The 21,558-nt window shown below is 40.7% G+C and overlaps 1 protein-coding gene across 3 annotated transcripts in view; it reads right to left on the minus strand.

Annotated features, from left to right (window-relative positions):
* Positions 1-1,404: 1,404 nt before the first annotated feature.
* LOC113585951 (nuclear GTPase SLIP-GC-like) overlaps positions 1,405-21,558 on the minus strand; it is a 31,595-nt gene continuing 11,441 nt past the window's right edge. The window contains exons 13-20 of one of the 3 annotated variants that reach the window (XM_035526791.2): positions 18,791-18,967; positions 18,563-18,714; positions 8,829-8,961; positions 4,342-4,450; positions 4,118-4,251; positions 3,903-3,984; positions 3,723-3,761; positions 1,406-3,431 (exon numbers count right to left, since the gene is read on the minus strand). In XM_035526791.2, coding sequence (XP_035382684.1) covers positions 3,427-3,431; positions 3,723-3,761; positions 3,903-3,984; positions 4,118-4,251; positions 4,342-4,450; positions 8,829-8,961; positions 18,563-18,714; positions 18,791-18,967 — 831 coding nt within the window. In that variant the 3' untranslated portion in view covers positions 1,406-3,426. The other 2 variants (XM_035526790.2, XM_027023762.3) reach the window with 2 other exon arrangements.

The raw sequence follows: 21,558 nt of genomic DNA on the forward strand, positions 1-21,558 counted from the left end.
AAACTGCCATCCTCCGTGCCTATGATTTGGTGCCTGAGGCATATAGGCAGAAATTTAGAGGGCTTAAGAAGACCCCTGTGCAGATCTTTGTAGAATTCTCTATGGAAAAATAAGTGCTCTTAGATAAATGGTGTTCAGCAAGCAGGGTGAATAACGTGGAATCCCTTCATGAGTTATTTTTATTAGAAGAATTTAAGGTAATGTATTGCCTGTAATAGTCTACATTAACGAGAGGAAAGAAGCCACTGTTGCAGAGGCTGCTGTTCTTGAGGATGTGTTTGTGCTGATGCAGACTAAGCCTGATCCTTCTACAGTGACACATCATCACCCACAGCCCGTTCAGGTTAGCCAAGCTGGCTCTTCTATTCCAACAACATGTTTTTATTGCCAACAGCCTGGTCGTCTTTATAGCTGACTGTTTCATGCTAAAAAGAAAACAGCACCGCCCAAAACAGAAACCGCCCCAAGCATCACTCCTGTTAAAGCAGCTTGGTCTTCCCCTGCTAGCTCCCAATGTTATGAGCCATTTATGCAGAAAGACTTGGTTTCAGTTTGCGGTTCTGAGTAGGTTCCTGTGAATGTCTTACAGGACGCTAGTGCTGCTCAGTCCTTCATTTTACCTAATGTACTTCATTTCTCAGAGAAGTAATTTTTTTTGGCTCATGTGTAATATGTAAAGGCAGTGCCATGCACTATGTTAAGGTTCCCCTCCATTTGGTTTCATTCAGATCTAGCTTGTTTACTGAGACTTTTATAGTGGATGTGTGTGTCTTTGCCTGTGGAAGGTATTGCTTTCATTATTGGGAAAGATATAGCTAGGAGTAGTTATTCTGGTTCCAAAGTTTGTGGAGCCTAATACATTGCATGTGTTGTATGAGAAATCAGTGGTTAAACTCACGTGTTGCACCTCTCACTTACCTGTTGAGTCCATAAAAGGCTTATGTATGTACACCAGAGTGTCATAGCGCTTTTGACAATGCTAAGGACCTACTGCCTGCCTCCTCTTTTTTACTGTAGTACTGTATCTCTTAGTATTTTGGTTTTCTTTGCTTTATTTTCCTTATTGCCTCATTGCCTGTAATCATGTGAATTTTCTTGTGTTGAAGAAGCATCTAAGAACTGGAATAAGTGAGTACAACCTTAACCCACATCAATCATAACATAGCTTTTAGCACTGAGCCTCCAACACCTCCAGATAAGTATCTAGACTTGGAGACACCTTTTTTTTTCTGCCTCAGTCGCAGCAACTCAGAAAAATCAAAGTGTCTGAATCAAAAGCTGATACACCTTCTCTTTATTATTTTTTTTAAACTAATTTCTATATTTTAGAAAATCAGTGAAGGTATCAAAACAAAACACATATAGGAACATGTTGTCTTTTCTTTGGTACACCTTTTCACACTCTTGGCATCCTCTTAACCAGTTTCATAAGGCACCCACTTATGACGCTTTTCTATCGGCCTTGAAAAAATTTTAAGCATGTTAAGTGTAATGTGACAGAAACTGCACAGGTTTGGCCAGATAAATGTCAATCCAATGGTTTTTTTTAAGAAAGGGGGATCCAGACTCACAGTTGATAAATGGTCATAGGTGCACAACAAGCAGAGGGGCAACCAGTACATGTGGATAGGGCAGAAGTGTAATCAAGAAAACAGCTTAAGTAGAGAAATCAAAACAAGTGAAAAAAAAAAAAGAAAAAAAGCAAAGATTCAATCCAACAACAGGAGTCAAAACAGACCAGCACAAAGGAGACGCAATAACACCAGGCATGCACAGAGTCAAACACATAGGTAGGAGGAATTGGATAGAGGCATGATCAAGCATGATCAATATACAGGGGAGGCTGAATGGGGAATGATGTTGTGATTGGTAGAAAGGGGTGGAGTGTCAGTGAGGTTGCCGGCAGGTGGATTCTGGGAGATGTAGCCTATGAACAATTGTACAGACTCAACTGAACCAGAAGTGAGGAATCCCAGGGTTGGCAAGGAGCATGCCGCTGACCACATGCATTTAAAATAAACTTTTTTTATTTAAAATTACATGAGGCTATGAGAAACAGACATCAAGAGACTGGTGCTATAATTATGAAATAAAAACATAAAATTGTATGTGTTACTTTGGAAATCAGAACTTGATTATGAAATACAATTTTAAAATGTAATTAGAATGAACTTCTTTTACGGTAATTAAATATTTTAGGAAACTATTATAAAAGTTCATTAAAACAGGTATTAAAAAACTACACCACCTAAATGAGGGAAGAAATCAAACACTAAAAAAAAGATAAATCCTTGTTCTTAAACAAACAAATAAGGCTAAAGAACTGTGAAAAAATCTCGCAGATGCTAGCATGTGTCTGCAGATATAGTTCAGACCAAATTTAAGACAGAAAACATAAATGCATTAAGTATAAAAATAGTTTTGCCCACTGGCATAGGGGAGGGGTATACAGGGAACCCAAACTGGCAAATTTTTAAAAGGGCTTTTTACAGTGCCTTTTACAGTGGGGTCCAAGAACTCTGCACTATGCCACTGCTTTTGCTCACTATATGTTTGCATTATTTATTGCTAAGGCATAGATACATGCACACACACTAGCTTTCATGAACAAACAAAAAGCCTTTGATAAATGTGGCACGTACTTGAAGCTTCATGTACTTCTAAGTAGCTGTTGTAATTTTTATTTTACTTTAAACTAACACTCTATTTACACTGTCCATAAATGTCAGCACGTTTTAGGCATTTAGCAAATGAAGGGGCATGATGTGTGTGTTTACAAAAATCTGCATGCCATAAGACAGATATTTCATCATGAGAAAATACAGTTCACTCCTGATGATACTCCATTCAGGAAGCATTCTTTTCAGCATTATCCCACAACCTCATTATTTGATGGATGTTTCTTATGGCTATTCTGATGGAAATTGACCACTGAAAGCATTTTATTTGAATTTAGTCTCAAATACAAAGACATAACTTCAGCAGACATTACTATGTCAAAGAGGCTTTTAAAATTAGTTTTTAATATGCAACGAACTGTTTTGTTTGAAGGACTATGCAAATATTACTACAGCTAAATAATGCTGAATAGCTTGATATTGCAATATAGAGTGTGGAGTAGGCACAAAAATACTGAAAGCAATCTGAGAAATTATGCAAACAAATATTCTCTCAAAATAATATATGTATACAAAAACCCATATCATGAACTTTGAAGGACCCTGTATGGAACAGTGACATGAAGTCTAAATTTATATGTCCAGATTGAATCAGACCAAAGTCAATTACCATCAGCCTCAGAAAATGCCAGAAACTAAGAAGAAAACAAATGTCTAGGCCTTCATAGGGTTCTACTGAAGAAGGAGACATCACTTCACAGTGACGGCTCCTTGATAAGAACGGCTTCTTATTCCTGACTTCGCCTCTTCACTCTGTGCCAAATAATTTAGAATTTAGACCATGAAGTTTCTTTTTAAAAATGCAGATAAAATTACAATTTTAGTTAATAATGTAGTTTGCTATTATAAAAATCCTTTGCAGTATTTTTTGAAATGGCCCTGAATGAACAGGGAGTAAGACATTTTAAACATTATTTTGAGATTTCAAATATCCACATATTTGATCCACAAAGTTAACTATTCCTATCTGACAAAATACTGTACTCAGATTTAAAGGCCAGCAATGTAGTTTCACTGGATTTTATTAATCTTTCTCATATTTACTATGCAGTAATTCCAGCTCTTTCAAGTCCTTGGAGACATCTACAGACACAAAGACACAACACAAAATCATATTTCAAAATATACATATTGGTAAGTTATCAAATTAAACAGGAAATAGTCTTAATCATCTTCATAATAATACCATGGAAACAGAATTCCTTGTTAGATTTAATAGCTTACCCATGTATAGCAAGCTCGCATTGAGAAGTGAATACTTCATTGCAGTCTTTAGATTCTTTTTTAGCTCATCCTTGTGGAAATTCTTTTAAAAGGACAACATGCAACAATATTATAATGGTAAAAAGTGATATTAGTATATTTACAATAGTAACATTATATATAATATTGGTTAAAGTTGATGGTTATAAATGTGCTTTTATTATACAAATACAGACCTTTGCAAGCTCTAGCAGTTCCAGCATATGTTTCTTTGCTTTATGGAACATTTCAGTTTTGGAATTTTCAATGTAGCTGAGTAGCACCTTCTGCTGCTTTAACATAGAGCCAATTCCCTTAAGGTGAGCAGCTTCTAAACAAAGATAAACAATAAAAAAAATTTACTTTTCTGATGGGTTTGATTAAAACACAACAAAATAAAAGGTATGAAACAAAAACTTACGGTTATAGCATGGCAGCATTGTTTCTTTAATGGATACTTGAAGGGATGTGTATATTTTCTTTTTTCGCTGACGTAAATCTCTTATAATATCTGATTTTACTTTGTTTTCCTGTAATAAAAATAAGGCAGATTTATTTTTAAGTGTAGGTGACATAGAACAGTACTAAAATTTGACAAACACCCCCCCCTCCCAATAGTGTTTGTTTGGGGCTGCCTGCAAAGCCACTAGAGGGAGCCCACGCGCTGCCAATTAGTAATCAATGGGATCACCAGCAGGTGATCTCTGTGAATATAAAGGCTTCGCAAAGGCCAGTCTTTGCAAAGTTTTGGTCTCAATGAATGTTTACTAGCAGTGCTATCAGTGGCTAAGCTGGCTTGTAAACCATAACCAAAGTGGAACTCTTGTCAAGAGTTGCCTTTCATCTTATGTGAGGGACAGTTTTCCCTGTTTCTCTGGGTTATCTCTGTTTCTGTTTCTCTCACCATCTTTGCTATAGTGGTGAGGACTTCCTTTACAATCTACAAATGTTCTTTGCCATCTTATTCTGTGTCATAGTGGTTAAAGTATGGTGTTCTAGTTCAGTTGGTTCCTGCCTCAACTCCCACATTGGGAGAGTTGAGGGACCTTCTGATTCTACTCATTTGAGCAAGAGCCTCCATTCCTGTAATTCTGTTCTGTCTGGTGGGGTATGATCCTTCCAGTCTTCCTAGTCTTTCTAGCGAGTGCTGTGGTCCCATTCTGTTTACTTGAGTGTTGTGCTCTCTCCTTGCTTCTCATCCTCCTTTATCTGTAACTGTGTCCATATCTGGTTCCTTTTAGCCATCAGAGGCTTTATGAAACATGGCCATTAACCCATGGAAATCCATCCTGTTCCCCAAGAGTTGTTGCCCTGTTACATCAAGACACTGTCAGTTATGGACCCATAAGATAAAGGTTCTCTGCAACTGACCATAATTGTCCAAGGGGTATGAATGGAAAGCCATGAAGAAGCACTAATCCACCTGTCTCAACAGGTGCAGGAGCAGACACTGGCTGTCCAAACACGGTAAGGCAGCCTCAAGATGGCGATAGTTCTGAATAACAGTGCCTTGCTGCCTACTCCATGTTCTGTGGCCCCAGTCCCAGGGAGAGGTCCTGCTACCAGCTGCAACTCAGTATGTGGTGGTGGTGGGCTGGTGGTTGCAGGAGATTCTGGTTCCAGTGCAGGTTTAACATTTCAATGGGCCCGGTCATGATTCCCTTCTGAAAGGGCCATGGAGACTTCTATTGTCTACCTGATGGGCTTTGACCTAGGTCAATAGTGTCCATTACTCTCCTGCTTCAGCCTTTATGGAGACTATAGGGCAAGCAATCAAGAGACCTGTGTGTGGGATAGAGGAGGCCAGTCCATTGTTGAATGTTTGCCAGGGCAAGCTCTCTGAGGCAAACTACACCATAGACTTCTGCTCTCTAGCTGGAGAGAGCAGGTGGAATCCTGAGCACCTACTCATAGGTCATTTGCCTGTGCCATTTACTGTCCCATGTACTACTCCTTTGCAGATGGTCATCAAGTTGGTTCTGGAGAAGACTGCCATGAAGGAGTACATCAATGAGGCTTTGACACAGGGATATATCATGCCTTCCACCTGAGGCCTGAACAAGATAACAGTCAAAGATCATTACCTTCTACACCTTTGAGGCACTGTAGCAGGCATAAGTTTTTATAAAATTGGACCTGCACAATGCCTACCACCTGATAGGTGACAAGTGGAAGATGGCGTTCATCACTCCCACAAGCCTCTAGGAGTACCTGGTCATGATTTAGGTTGATAGATGGCTTTGCGGAGGACATCCATAATGTGGCTCTGGAAGACATACATGTGTATACTTTCATCAATTTGGATGACATACTTATCTACAGTCAGACTGTGGAGGAACATGTGGTCCATTTCCAGAGGGAGCCCCAGCTGCTCTTGGAGACCCACTTGTAATGTCAATGAGGAGAAATCCTCCTTCCATCTAATGTCAGTCAAATTTTTGGGCCTTGTGGTCTCCGAGGGTTATCTGGTCATGGACCCATCTAAATTGAATGTTGTGGTACTGGCCTCTCCTGATGTTTATGCAAGAGTCTCCACTCCTGAAATTTAATTTTGTTTAGTTGGGTGTGGAGCTTTTTCACATGTGCAAGCTCTCTCCTGTGGCCACACCTGCAATCCCATTCCATAAGGTGGGGCACACTTTCCGCTGTCACTCTTCCTAGCGAGAGCTACCATCCATGTAATCCTGTCATGTCTGGTATGGCACAGAACTCCTTCTTTTTCCTCCTGTCCAGTTGTAATCAGTCTTTTACTCATCCACAAACACACTAATCTAAGTTTGTACAGTACAAATATTTCAGTCCCTAGTACACTAGTAATCCCCACTATCCCTGTTTGACCAAGGGCATCAGTTTACTTTTCTGCTTTTAGTTCCTTGTTTGCCCCTCATACTCCTCCCTCTTGGGTCCAGTTCTGGTGACTTTTAACCATCAGAGGCTTTACCATACCTGGCCACTCCTGTGGTTGTCACCCCATTACAGCAATAAAACAAAATGAAGTAAGAATGTTCTAAAGCACAGAAATTCATAAAGTATCATGTTAGAAAAACATATCTTCAAATGTTTAATTAGAATATTAGCATGATTTCTTCAAATGTATAATAGTTATGGCACCACCATCATAGTACAGAATTTGATGCAAAATTATCTACAACATGTCATGGTACGGCCCCTCCCCCCGAATGTCTCCTCGTGTGTTCGTGTGTTTTTAGTATACGTGTATAAATGTCTAACATTTGTGTGTCTGTGTTGTCGGTGTTTGATCCCATTAGCCTGTGTGCTACGTAATGTATGTTATATGTGAATAAACGTATGTTTCTATTCAATGTGACTCGTCCCCGCATCCTGCTTGGACTCCTCCGTCACAGAAACACTGACCGCCAAAGGATGCCTGGGACAAAAAGCTAAAAAAGAAAGGGTAAGAAAAGACGTGAATGCCCTCCCACAGCCCCCGCAGGGAAGCCCTCATAGGCACACTCCACACTCCCACAACAGGGACTGCCACTGGAGGACTTTGGGGGGGGCCCTGATTGTAGTCCAGGTACGGACTCAGAGGAGTCATACGGACCCACGTTGGACGTCCGGGACTGGTACAATGATGTCCAGTACTTGGAGTCAGACTCCACAGGGTCCTACTACCCCGAGAGACCTTCAGTCATCCTGGCCTCACTCCACACTCGCACAACAGGGGAGGGCCACTGGACGATTTGGGGGGGCCCTGAGTATGGTCCAGGGATGGACTCTGCGGAGTCCCACAGACCCCAGCCAGACTACGAGGATCGGCACTCCGCTGGGTCCTATGACCTTGACATGGACTGCTACGAGGGTTATGTGGACTATGGTGATAGAGGGGAGTGTGGTGACATCAGTCTGTGGTCGGACTTGGAGTCCGACTATATGGAGGATCTGCCAATGGAGGTGGAGGAGGCCCTCTATGGGAATCCTCCCACTGACAGCAATGCTCAGTCTGCTGTCTCAAAGAACGACGAGCCTCCGGCACCTAAGATACTGCCCAAGGCTCCGCCCAGGAGGTATCGATTAGGTACAGAAAAGCCATCCCACGTGAAATACCTAGAGGCGGAAACTCCCTTCGCTAGGGCACACAGCCATGGAATTCGTGCGCCCATCCCGAAGCCTCATAGAGGCAGGAAGGAGGCGGCACCAGTGCCCACCCCAGAGATGGGCAAGGTGGCTGGAGCACCTCCTGAGGTGAGACGTCAAAGGTGGCCGGCCCCCCCCCAAATCGACGAGGGGCGATTCCCCGCAGGTGGATTGAACTGTAGCCCAGCCGACAACTGGGGAACAGCCTGGGGCTTTTGCCAACATACGTGGACTTGTTAATTTGTTAAATAATGTTGTACCCGTCACAGTCACTGTGTCTGTCCCCATCATGTTGTTTGTGCCAGTCGTTTTGTCCCCTTTGGTGCCTGTGCTCGTGTCAGTTAGTGTGCCCGTCCCTGTAACTGTTGTCATCTTGGTCCCTGTCCTTCCCTCCTCTGTCCTGTTCGCGCTGGCCTGTGTCGGGTCGTTCGGCCCTCCGGCCTCGCCATTTGGCATTGGTCTCGAGGCCGCAGCCCAATAAGATGGCACGCCGGGAGTCGGGTCGTTGGAGAGAGGCTCCGTCACAGTACAGCCCCTCCCCCCGAACGTTTCCTCATGTGTGTGTACTCGTCACAGTGGCCACGCCCTGCCTTTGTCTCACACCTGCTCCTCATTGTGTCATTAGTATATGTGTAGAAATGTCTATCGTTTACGTGTCTGTGTTGTCTGTGTTTGATCCCATTAGCCTGTCTGTGGTTCAATGAAAGCTTAGCAGATATCAACTCACAGGAAAGAACCGATAAGCTACAATGGGAACAGTAGCCATTATATGGTTGCTATGTGAAATTTTTACAGTAAAATGCTTTTTACCTCTATTTTAAGGAAGTTCAGCACATGATTCAGCATTGGAGAATGGTTATATTCTGTCATCATGTCCTTTGTTATGATGGTGAACTTATCAATGTTTGCTTGTAGTGACTTCTCAAACACATTTCCATGGGATCTAGAAAAAAAGTAATTGACTTTACGTAATACAAAACGTTTATTAAAAAAACCCCTTAATACTAAACACAGTCAATCCCAAACATGGTGTGAAGGAGTAGTATTCAGAATACAGGAATTTATTATACATTTAAGAAAATCTTTTGAATAACATGCCTCCAAATAAAACACACCAAAATAACAACAAATAAACATTTACTACTTTTAAAAGAAATACCATCATCATTAGCTGTAACTTTTAACACTTTCTCATTTAAACTAGTTTGCTAGCTGGCTTCTAGATAATTCTAGTTTATTTTGATGGTATAAAAAGCAATTTTGTTTATTTTGTTAGCAAATGCAAGTAAATAACTGTCAGTGAGAAATAAAAATCAACAGAGCTTAGTATAAAATCATATGCTTCCAACTTTGTGGCAACAGATTCCTGTTCCAGCTTGTCTGGGTCCCTGTGCACAAAAAGAGGTCCATGAAGTCATATTGGACATTCAGCATAACTGATTTTCAGATTCTTCAAGTTCATTTTCATGCTTAGGGTATCTTTTGTTGTTGTACCGTTGATGTATTATCCTGTTACCTCACAATGACTATTGTAGGACAAGAATTTAGGGGAAGACTCCTTGGAACCAGTACGTTGGTTAAAGGAGAGACAGAGGTACCTGAGAGGACTGAATTAGATTATAAGGAGGTAATAGATAAGAAAAAGACACTTTAGTATTTTATATCTAAAGGTTTCCCCATAGCGTATGGATTAGTAGGGGGAAAAAGACAATGGAATATGCCTTCAAGTTTACTTATATCAAAGTATGTGTACATGTTAGGCAGTGTGTATTCAAATCCTCTGGAAAAAGAGGAGAGTACTGCCAGATAAACTAATGAAATTAAAAAACACAAACACCTGCTTCAAATGCTCGGAAATATGTGATAGGCTTCAGATGTCATTAAATGACTGAACAGCAGCTATATTATTATATGCAAAATAAAAACCACCAAAAACCTAAATGAAGGCCTAGCCTCCATCTGCAGCCATGCCTTCAAAACAGGAGAATTACACAGAGGGTGAAAATTCTTTGGCATATTCTATGTGTCCCATCTTATCTGTTATTTACACTATCTTAGAGCACTCTAACAACTGTATTTCCTCAGAGGAGAATGAATGTGATGGTGAGTCACACGCTAGTGATTTTGAAACACCTTACAGAAGTCTTAGTACCAAAGGCAGAGATTCATTGATTCTTGGTACACTGACAGCTAGCCAAAATATTATTCCACTTTGTACTTTGCAATTCTTAGTTCTGGTCACAACTAACAATAAATGGTAAACAAGAAGTCTCTTAGATCTCTTGTTTACACAGTTTTCAGCAATGGGGATGCACACCCTAAGATAGCTGTCTTCATCTCAAGGGTAATTATGGTATCCCCACTCCCCAGTGTTTGACTGAAGTGTGAGATAAATTGCTGATATTTTAATGTGTGTCTGATTTTTCTTGGTACATTTCTAGCTAATATAATATACCTGTTGGCTTCCTAATCGCTACTCATTTGTGCAAAGTTGAGCATGCTAGATTAATAATTACAGTAATCTTCATCACTATAATCATGAAGATCCCACATTACAAGCCAGCAAGTTATAATGTCTAAATCTACAACAAGGCCAGTAACTAAAATTATTAAAATGATAATTTTTGGATCTAATTCAGTTGTATAAGTACCTAATTACCTACATTATTTGGGTACTTATACAACCTCATTACTATTGATGTCATCACAAACATTCAGTGTTACAAGCCAAGAAATTATAAATTAATGTAGAGTCCAACAAGGTCCCCAATTAACATTTTAGTGAAAAAATATTTTGGAATATAATCCACCTGTATAACTTGCTACTTACCTGATATTAAAGTGCAGTGTTGCATATTTGTATAACTGTACTGCTTTATAAAGCAGCTGTAGGCCTACCTTCTCCCTACATCCAATCATTTTTTTAAAAATTGATTGGCAGGTTGTTGAGAACACACCATTGCCATGCCCACCACAGTGATTCATCAGCTAAATGCGTCAGCAATCCATCAGGTATGGTGACACGTTTAGCTCTCGTTTGGCATGGCATTTACAATGCCAAAGTGGGGAAAATGCAAAGGAAATTACTGGGAAGAATGGGAAAGTGACCCTGAACTAAAGCCTTGGAGATTACTTGCTCTAGGGGATGACTAAGGCATACAGGCAAATAAGTTTGTGTGTCTTATATGGGAACCTCACAATTGTGTTGACTCTTGATGGTTTTATCACGAATTAAAGCAAATACGCATAACAGAAACAATGAAGTGGCTTCGGTTTTGCATACTGCAAACTATTTCTAATACATGTTATATTTACATTCATTTGCCATATTTCCTTTCAGAACTAACAGAGTCAAAATAAGAATTTAAAAACAAAAATTATTCTCTCAACATTCAGTTCTAAAATTAATGAGCGAACTAACATGCCTTGTTAGTGTAAGAGATTTTTATGCAGATGTGTATGTGCATTGAATGTCCCTTTGGATTTGCCATAGGGCAGGGTGATTCGGAAAGGGGGGGGGGGGGGGGGGGGGATGAAGTTAGTTATTTTTCAGCACTTACTACTGTGTCCATGTCCATTTCTTGTTTTCTGAAATATCAAGGTTGTTAGACAAACCCTTGTGAAGCTCGGTTACATGGGTGGCAGCGGTGTCTGGTCACTTCATTTTGGACGAATTAATGGAAGTGTGCAGTTATGTCTTAGTGCTACTTAGGGCAGTGGTAGTGCATTGGTTAAGGTACCCAATTTGTAATCAGAAGGTTTCTGGTTTAAGCCCCCTCTGCTGCCACATTGCCACTGTTGGGTCCATTAACCCTCAATTGTTCAAATTGTACTCAGTTATAATTATAAGTCGCTTTGGATAAAAGTGTCCGATAAATGTAAATGCTGTTTTTGAGCAGTTTCATGCACTCAGTATAGTCAGCAACATAGCTCGGCCAGGGAGGACACTTAGTAACGTAACTGAAAGATGGTAGCATGTATAGCTCCAAGTATATAAGCAGAGCATGTAAGTATAGCTCAGAGAGAGATCCAAAGACCGTGTTCTTTACAGTGGACTGAGGATTAATTTGCCTACCACCTTTGCTGAAGAAGGGAGCCAAGAGTTTTCTGAGCTGGGCAAGGCAGCTTGAAGTTGCGGTCAAGGCACTCACTAGCAACAGAACAAGTATGACTGAGCTGGTAAGAATTCTACTTACTCTTTTGAGCAGAGCTGCGTTTCTGTTATGGGACAGTCTTCCAGTGGCTGTGATTATGTGGCAGTCAGGGAATAGCTTAATGAGGCTTTTGGACAGAAGCAGTTTTTGAACCGTTATGGACTGTTTCTGCGTGCACTCCATGAGAGGTTTATGCTGCTGATGTTACCAGGCTGGTCCAGCAAGCATTCCCAGAGTATGGTGTATTGGCACAAAGGGAGGAAAAGTTTCATCATTTTCTTGCAGGACTGGGCCAAGCATTGAGTGCCATATGGTATGAGCAGAGTGCTACTGACCTGGAGGTTCTGATAATAGCGGGATGTTGTGAGAATGCCAGAGAAATTCTGTAAGTAGACGATGTGAGTATGCATCTGAACAGTTTATTTACAGGAAAGAAAGTGGCTGTGCAGTCGCTGTCAGATAGCCTGGGTCTGAGGAGAGCTGCTATTATTCTAACTGAGGAAATATATGCAATGATGTTGTAGTATTCTCCGTTCTTGGCATTTCAAGGTACTTGGTATTTCAAGGTATTTGCAAATAACGAGTACCCACAAGCATTCCTAAGGAGGTGTCGGACCAAGAAACCTAACAACACACATGCACAAACAACAACCAAATGAATAACGTTACCTTATATCAGAATGGTACTCTACGGATAAATCGGTCAACAAGCACATTGAACTAGACCATGCATATTTCCCAATATGGAAGATGGACATGAGTGGCCAAAAGAGGGCCAACAAAGAAACCTGACCAGAAGAACATGAGAAAGTCAGAATGGCAACTCAACCTATTAATCAAGGTTGGACACAAGAACCAGAACAAACATCCACATGTGGATCAGAACACAATGCTCAATTAATCAACCAACCAATACTCAAGAGAAATGAGAGAAATGAGAGACATGCAGCCCATTGCCCTACACGACAACCAGCATTTAGCAAACCCACCAACCAGTGCGCCGCCTGAAGATGACGGGCCAGATCAGGGCACTACAGCAAATCAAGCAACCAATCAGAGACCAGCCTACAACCTGCAACCCAGACCTGGCTTTAAGTCCCATTGATCAGCCAATCAACGTCCAGAAAAATAACCATTGGCATTCACGGATCGAACAAGGGCCATGAACAAACAGATATTATGACAAACTCACAAATCAAACACAGTACGACATTCGGACTGACGATGTCACCTGATCTGGTGATGAAACGTTTGCAACCGAAATGCCAAGATCAGAGAACACTACAACATCAAACTACTCAACCCTACCTACCAATATTTACCTTGATATATGCAATTAGATTGGAGATGAAAGAGATGCATGATGAGAACAGGCAGCGGGCTGCAGCCTTGGATGCAGAAAAGAGGGGGCATGATTTTCGTTCTCCTTCTCATTCTCGATGCAACTGTACCTAGGATGCCAGTCTGGGGAGAATTAAGAAGCTCACACAGGCCATTCTCCAGATCTCACATCCTCGTGTAGAAGCAGATACATGCAGTATGCCCAACAACACGAGCCAGTGCATCCTTCATAATCTAGGACAGTGGGACGACATAGCCCTAGCCTGGGATGGCATACATGCCGTGAGGATGAAAAAAGATGGCATAGCGTGCGTTTCCTGTCACCACAACCTGTCCACAACACCTCTCATCAGGGAAACAAGATATAGTTGATGTTAGGGCTCAGACATCAGACTCTTCATCAAGGGGCTACTTACACCTGGATGTTCAATCACACACAGCTGGAATAGACTGTTGCAAGGTGAAGGAGGAGAATCTTCCTTCATATGACAGAGGAGTGATAGAAGGCACAGAGGTCTCAATGCCGGTGGATTCAGGGTCTACCATTTCACTTAGTGCAGATTTTCATGTCAGTTCCAGCCCTGTGTAGTCGGCCTTTGAACAAAAATCTATATGAGCTCACATGCTGTAAATGGGCAATAGTTAGATACATTGGACACCATGACTTTTAGGTTGGGGTCAGTGATGTAGCAGCATGTTTCATGTCCTCTGGAAATCCACTCAGGCAGTCCTCCTTGCCCTGGACTTCCTAGTGAAAAATCATGCTTGGCTAGACTTGGAAGTGGGGGACACCTGTGGGCTCCTTTTGCAGAGTGCAGAATTGGTACCCGAGTGCTGTAATGTTTATCTGGCCAGTACATGGTATATTCCCCCCTAATGAGACACTGGTGCCAGTTAATTTGTGCCATCCCAGCATTTTTATTCTGTCCTCATTGAATTTTGAGGGTTAGTTGGAGCCCAATGTGCTAGAGTCCACGAAGGTAGTAATTTTCAGGGGGTTTTAATGTAGCCAATAGAAATACTGGAAGATGCAGGCTGAATAACACTACATTAGGCCTGGTGATCACCCCCCCCCCCCCCATTAAACAGCGTGCACACACGTCTCTTGAGACACAACTAAAAATCAAGCGTCAGGTGGCCAGTCTGTCAACAGACGGCGTCATCGAAGAGGGTTGCAGCCCCTGGGCCTCCCCAGAGTTCCTAGTTAAGAAGAAAGGGGGGCAGTAGAGATTCTGTGTGGATTACAGGTGACTTAATTCGGTCACGTTCAAAGATTCTCATCTGCTGCCCTGAGTGCATGATACCTGGATGCCCTTGTGGGTAGCCAAGGAGGACAGGGAGAAAATGGCCTTCACCACAGGATGGGGCCTGTACCATGCTGATGGGCCTTACGAACTCACCCGCTACATTTTGACTCATGATGGAACTGATCCTTAGGGGGCTACTGTGGCATATTTGCATGGTCTATTTAAATGACATTCTGATTTACATTCTGATCTGCAGAATGCAGTCTGCTGGGCTGAGATTCAATGCTAATAAATCTCACCTGGCCAGAGATCATGTGTTGTTTCTGGGTCATGACATGATGTCATTTCCAGATATGGCCTCCAACCTGACCCAAATAACACGGAGAAGGTAAAGTCCTGACCCACTCCTTGCTCTCCCTTGGTAGTTAGAGCCTTCGTGGGCTTGTTTTCATACTACATTTTGTGAAAAACTTTGTAGAATATGCTGCGCCTTCTAGCTGGAAAAAACGTGCCATTCAAGAGGACTGATGAGTGTGTGGATGCTTTTGAGTACCTAAAAGGGTTGCTACACTCTCGTGTTACTACTTAATGATGGGTGCTGGAGTTTAACCCCCTTTGACTGGGTTACTGTTCATAAAGATGGTTCTCATCACCTGAATGAAGATGAAATGTCTCATCAACCACTGCCTCATGACCCACTTGAAGGAGAGAACCAGGCTGCTGGGTTGCACAGTGTTAATGGGGGTACAGTCTGCTTGTTCTGACAATGATCCTGAGGCAGACCTAAGCCTGGTCTACTCCCTCTCACATGATGGCTCAGAAATAATGTCACTGCAATGAGAGGACACAGATAATGCCAGAGTGTTTGCCTGGATTGAGGGGAGCTATGAGTGTCCATCACATCAACATATACATGGGTCTTCTCTTAATCTCTGTAAACTATGGATGGAGTTCAGTCACCTGTCTGTTCTAAATGGTCTTTTGTGTCGGACTGTGCTTAAGTCTCTCGCAACATAGAGACAGGTCGTGATTGCGCCTCGTCTGCCCCAATATTTCCATGGGGGGTCAACGTCTGCTCACTTTTCAGCGGAGCATGTCTGGGAGAGGGCAAGACAGACATGTTACTGGTCTTCCATGCTGAGGGGCATAAGACACTGCTGTGAACAGTGTGAGGACTGTCAGATGCGCAGGTCCCCAGTGCCAAAACTAATTTTGCCTACAACACCTCCAGGCACTCCAGCACTCATTTCAGCCCCTTTTTTCTCATGCAGGGCCACGAAGCGTGGATTCTAGCAGATGTGCTTGTGTTCCCCCATGTTTTGGAGGCTTGGGAGTTTGGTTCTCTTGCTGAATTTGTGTTGTCCATGGTGGAACAGCTGTAAAAGGCCTTTGAAGCTGCCAGACTGAACTTAACTGAAGCTCATGGAAAACAAAAGTTGTACCACAATGAGTGCATTCAGCACCACAGTTACACAATGGGTGCTTTGGTTTGGCTGAATAACTCTACGGAGAGTCGCACTATGTTGGCCCTGCATTGGAAGGGCCCATGTCAAGTGGTGCAGGTGCTGGATTCTGGGGATGAAATGGGACTGACTTACAGCATTGTTCCATCTGTACCTTGAGGAAGTTTCAGGTGGTTCAACATGAGTGGTATATACCCTACCACTGCCATCCCAGTCCTCCATTCTCCCTCATTCTCCCACAACAACCCCCTTCCCTGCCATATCACCAGCTCGTCCATTTGGGGTGGGGGGAGTATGGAACTGTGGTCTGGATAAATATATGCTGGGAATATTTTGTCTTTCACTGGTAGGGTGCTGCATGCGCCATCACGCTTGCAGGACTTTTTTTGGTACTGAAGTTATTTGGTGGGGCAGTATTGTAACCAGTTTTGTAGTGTGCAGGAAAATGCTTAATGCTTGCTTAAAGGAGGAAGTAAGGAATATGTGAGCTTTGTCCTCATCTCGACCAGTCTGCAAGAAAGGCGAATAGAGAAGTTATGGAGTATGACAGTTATTGCTTAACTGTTGTTGGGCAGGGGTGCAGCAGCAGGCAGTAACAATTTATTTTTAGCAGGAAAGAATTTTCAAGGATGGTTGAGGCCTGACACCTGGAGTCATGAGATTACCTCATGAGAGAACAACGGGGAATGGTGGGGGTATATGAACTCATGTTAGAGAGAAGTTTGAGGCTTCTCTCCCTCGATGCATAAGGGACAGAACCAATAAAGCTTGCTCATCTGCACATCCGGCTTGAGTCCTATTGATTATTCCTCCACAGTAGTAGTACATCTGTTATCTTGGCAGAGGGGACAAAAGTGTCATGCACATTTTCCTCAGGCAAAACAGCTCAAAAAAGAGATTTAACTGATTCTGTAAAGTCAAAAATTGTAAAAAAAAAATATATATATATATTTCAGAGGGATGCAACACTCTTAAAATTGCTAAGATATTGGCATGTTATCACAAAATCATCAAATATTCTGTTGAAAATAGTAAACAGGGTCACAAGAAACATGTTGAGGAAAAAAATGCAAATTAACTGCCAAACATTTGAGAAGAATCAAACATGAAGAGAACAGGAACCATTATCCTCCAGTGCTGTCATATTCCAGAACTGCAACCTACCTGGAGTGTCTAGAAGTACAAGGTATTCAGTACTCAGAGACTTGGCCAAGATAAGAAAGGCTAAAACCTGACCACCACTGAAAAATAGACATAAGGTGAAACATCTAGACTGGGCCAAGAAACATCTCAAGACAGATTTTTCAAAGGTTTTGTGGACTGATGATCCACATTGGGCACAGAGCTCCACTTCAACTCAGATGCCAGCAAGGTGGAGGCGGGGTACTGCTATGGGCTGGTATTATTAAAGATGAGGTAGTTGGACATTTTGGGGTTGAAGATGGACTCAAATACACAAACCTACTGCCATTTTTTAGAAGACACTTTCAAGCAGTGGTACAGGAAAAAGTCTTTCAGGAAGACCATGATTTCTATGCAGGACAATGCTCCATCACATGCATCGAAGTACCCCACTACGTGGCTAGCCAGTAAAGGCCTTAAAGATGAAAGAATAATGACATGGACCCCTTCCTCACCTGACCTAAACCCTATTGGGAAAGTGTGGGCCCTTCTTAAAAGGGGGGTTTATGGTGAAGGGAAACAGTACGGCTCTCTGAACAGTGTCTGGGAGGCTGTGGTTGCTGCTGCACAAAAAGTTGATAGTCAACACATTAAGAAACTGACAGACTCCATGAATGGAAAGCTTATGATTGTTATTGAAAAGACAGTTGGCTATATTGGTCACTGTTTTGTTTTGGGTTTTTTTATTGTTTTTTTTTAATGTCAGAAATGTTTATTTGTTAATTTTGAGTTGTTTGTTGTTTATTATTCTCACTTTAACAGATGAAAATAAACAAGTGAGATGGGAAAATCTGTTTTTCTATTACTTGCATAATAATTCTGCACACAAATATTCTCCTAAGAAAGCCAAAACTTCACTTTTACTTTCTTAAATATTCAGGTTTGAGGTTTAACATTTTGGATTGACAGAGAACACTGTAATAATAATAAAATTCAATGATAAAAATGAATCCTCAACAATACATCTTGCATAATAATTGTGTACACAGTGTACAGTATGACTACAGTATGGAGGACTGTAGTGACAGCACATCATAAGTCTAAGAATTAAATTTGGGACTGTACCTTAACAGATTCATTTTCTGCTATTTTAGTTTTTGTCATCAAAACTCAGTGCTGCACAAAATAATGATTGAATTGAATTGGGTTATACTCACAGGAAAAGGGAGTTGAAGAAATTGTCAATGTTGTTATACATGTGGGTGGCCAAAATATTATTCAGATCAAATTCTCCTTTTCTAGATCTGTGGTATCCATTATTCTTGCACAATGCAGTCAGTATTTTGTGAAATCCACGATTGTCCCTGTCCTTGAGATAAAAAAAAAATATTGAACTGAAAGACATGATCCAAATATTTAAACCATGATTTTTTAAAAACACTTACTAATGGTTTTATGACATTTGTTGCAGTTTTAATACATTCTTGCTCAGATTCTTTTGTTCCTGCAGAAAGGAGTTCTTCCAAAAAGTCCAAAACATGATTATGATGTCCCTGCAAATCTTCAAGTGCCCTGTGAAGATTTTTCTCCAGCAACTGGTATAGTTGACACTTCTGTGCATTCTGAAATGTAAATAATACAAAACAAGTTTTGCCATTTATCCTAATAAAGATTGCAAGACCTTTAGAGCAGTGGTACTCAAATCCAAACCTGGTCCTGGAAATTGTAATCCTGTGGGTTTAAGGCCCAGATGTTTCAATCCCATCTCTGAATGATTTTTACCATCTTAAAAACAGTGTGCTTATCACTACTGACACTTTCAAAGCACAAATCATGCAGGTAAATGACAAGGTATACATAATTTCTTGTGAAAGCAGGATAGAGGGATGAGGATTTTACATATTTCATCTTATTGAAAGACAAGCATAGAAGCTACTTTATATGTAGATATCTTGGCTAAAAATTGCTTTTTACTGAGAACACCTAAGAACACCTGAACTGATACCATTATGATGCCATCTGGGCACAGCCTTAGCTAACTAGCTAGCTAAATGTTTTGGTGTAATGCTAGCTAACTAACTAGCTCAATTAATTGGTATAATGATAGCCCTATTCACTGCAAAAGAAAATTATGCTTGTTGATTTTTAGTAAAGTATATGGCCTGATGACTCCTTTTCTGCTCCTCTTAGGTAACATTGCTGATGATTTCTTAATTCCAAAATGTCTAGTATTATGGGGTTTCATAACTTGATAGCAAGTTTTAGATTGTCACACCCACTTTTATGCATTCCTTCACCACTCTGGCTTTCTATTGTTTGTTCAAAGACATTAAGGGTTTTTCTTTTAGCTTGAAAAAAATCCTGGAAATGGATGCTGCTGAGAAAGATGCTTGCCACCTACATGATCGAACAAAACTATTTTTATTTATTATCCTGCACATATAACTGAAATGTTTTTCATAGTTTGCATATCATTTCTGTTAAGGGATGACAGTGGAAGGTGATCTTAAATTACTAGATGACAGTGACTGCATTGTTGACAGTATTGAGGATGAGTACCCACAGCATAGAGAAAGTGAAGGGAAGTCAAGTGATTCTTAGGACAGGTCAGAGGAACAGGAAGAACAAACAAAGTAAATATTAATTTAACATTTAAAATGTATTTTACTCTTGTAATATTGAATGTTATTATTGATTATAATCAGGTTAGCCATAAGTCTTATCTAAAAGGTATTTTTTATTGTTGATTTAAATTTAGCCCAAGACTAGACTTCAGCCATACATGGGATGAAGTTGTATGTGTTAAAATAATATACCATGCTGTGCTATATAATTGTAATTGTAAATACTGTTTTGTTTGATTAATGTGATTCTTATGAAATATTTTACAGAAGGTTTGTGAGGTCAAGGCTCCTTTTCAAGCGTGCAGCATCACAGGATTTTTTTTGGTCCAGCATGTGTGTATGTAAATATACAGAATACAAAGTTAAAATGAAATTGTTACTAGTTAAAACAGCATTCTAACTAGTTATAATTCTATATTTACGTATCAATATTATTCCAACTAGTCAAAACAGAATTCTAGATATCTACAACTCTGTTTTAGATATCTGAAACTATACACATCTCTCATGCATATTTACTAATAACTAAATTAAAAGATATCTTTAATTAGTATTTCTGCTATTCAAAATTCAATTATGAATATGCAGAGTTGAATTTTTTACAAAATTGGACCTGGAATTTTTACGAAAATAAAGTGTCTATCTGACAACTACAATGTGTTATGATTGTAGGAATAGTCTACTTATTGTTGATGTTCTGTTTTTGTTTGTTTGTTTATGCAATGGAAGGTCACAATGATATATTTCCAGTGCAAACTAGTGTAGTCCTAATTCTGTCTGCCATCTCCCTAACAGTTACCGTATGTTGCGTTCTATGCTGCTCAAAATAATTAAGTGAACACAAAAATCACACATTGGATCTTGATGAACGAAAGGTTAAAGCTCAAAACCTTGACTGCTATAAACTGTGTATTTGCTTGATAACAAAATGACCCAATACAACCCACTGAGGGCTGGAGTCAAAATAACATCAAAAGTCAAAGTAAGAAATTAAATGACAGGCTGATCCCTTTTGCATGACTGTATCATGCCAACTCATAATGTAACTCTATAGTGTATATGCCCCCTTCCCCTATGCTCCCAACAAAACCAGGGCATGATGAGATGCTGAATGGTGTCCTGAAATATAAATAATTACACCATAAAATTATGATGCCAGCAGTACAAATGATACTGTTGTAGATACATTGTAGCATTGGAAAGTGAGAAATGGGGGCTCACTACTCATTTAATGCTCAGTGAATGTGCATTTATGCTAGACTTGAGAAAAGCTGTGTAGATGGGTGAAATGGATAAATATATATGCATGGATTCCTCTCATTACTCAATGCAGAGTTAATAATCGGGGCAAGCTGGTCTAGAATTCTACATGCTGTAAAGTGAATCATTTGCACCATTTTAAACAAAGCTCCAGTTCGTCAGTAAGCGTAGGTTCCTCATCGTAGCACTCCTGATGGTGGGATATTTAGGGCTGGGACATTGTCAATAAATTAATGACATTGATGTGCAACAGTTCTTTGCTTGATAAAACTGCATCAGCTAAACCAACAGCCTCTAACATTTCAGTGTTAATTCTAGGTTTAGAATGC

Source organism: Electrophorus electricus, chromosome 8 (genome assembly GCF_041902795.1).
Source record: "Electrophorus electricus isolate QZ-2024a chromosome 8, ASM4190279v1, whole genome shotgun sequence".
NCBI lineage: Eukaryota > Metazoa > Chordata > Actinopteri > Gymnotiformes > Gymnotidae > Electrophorus > Electrophorus electricus.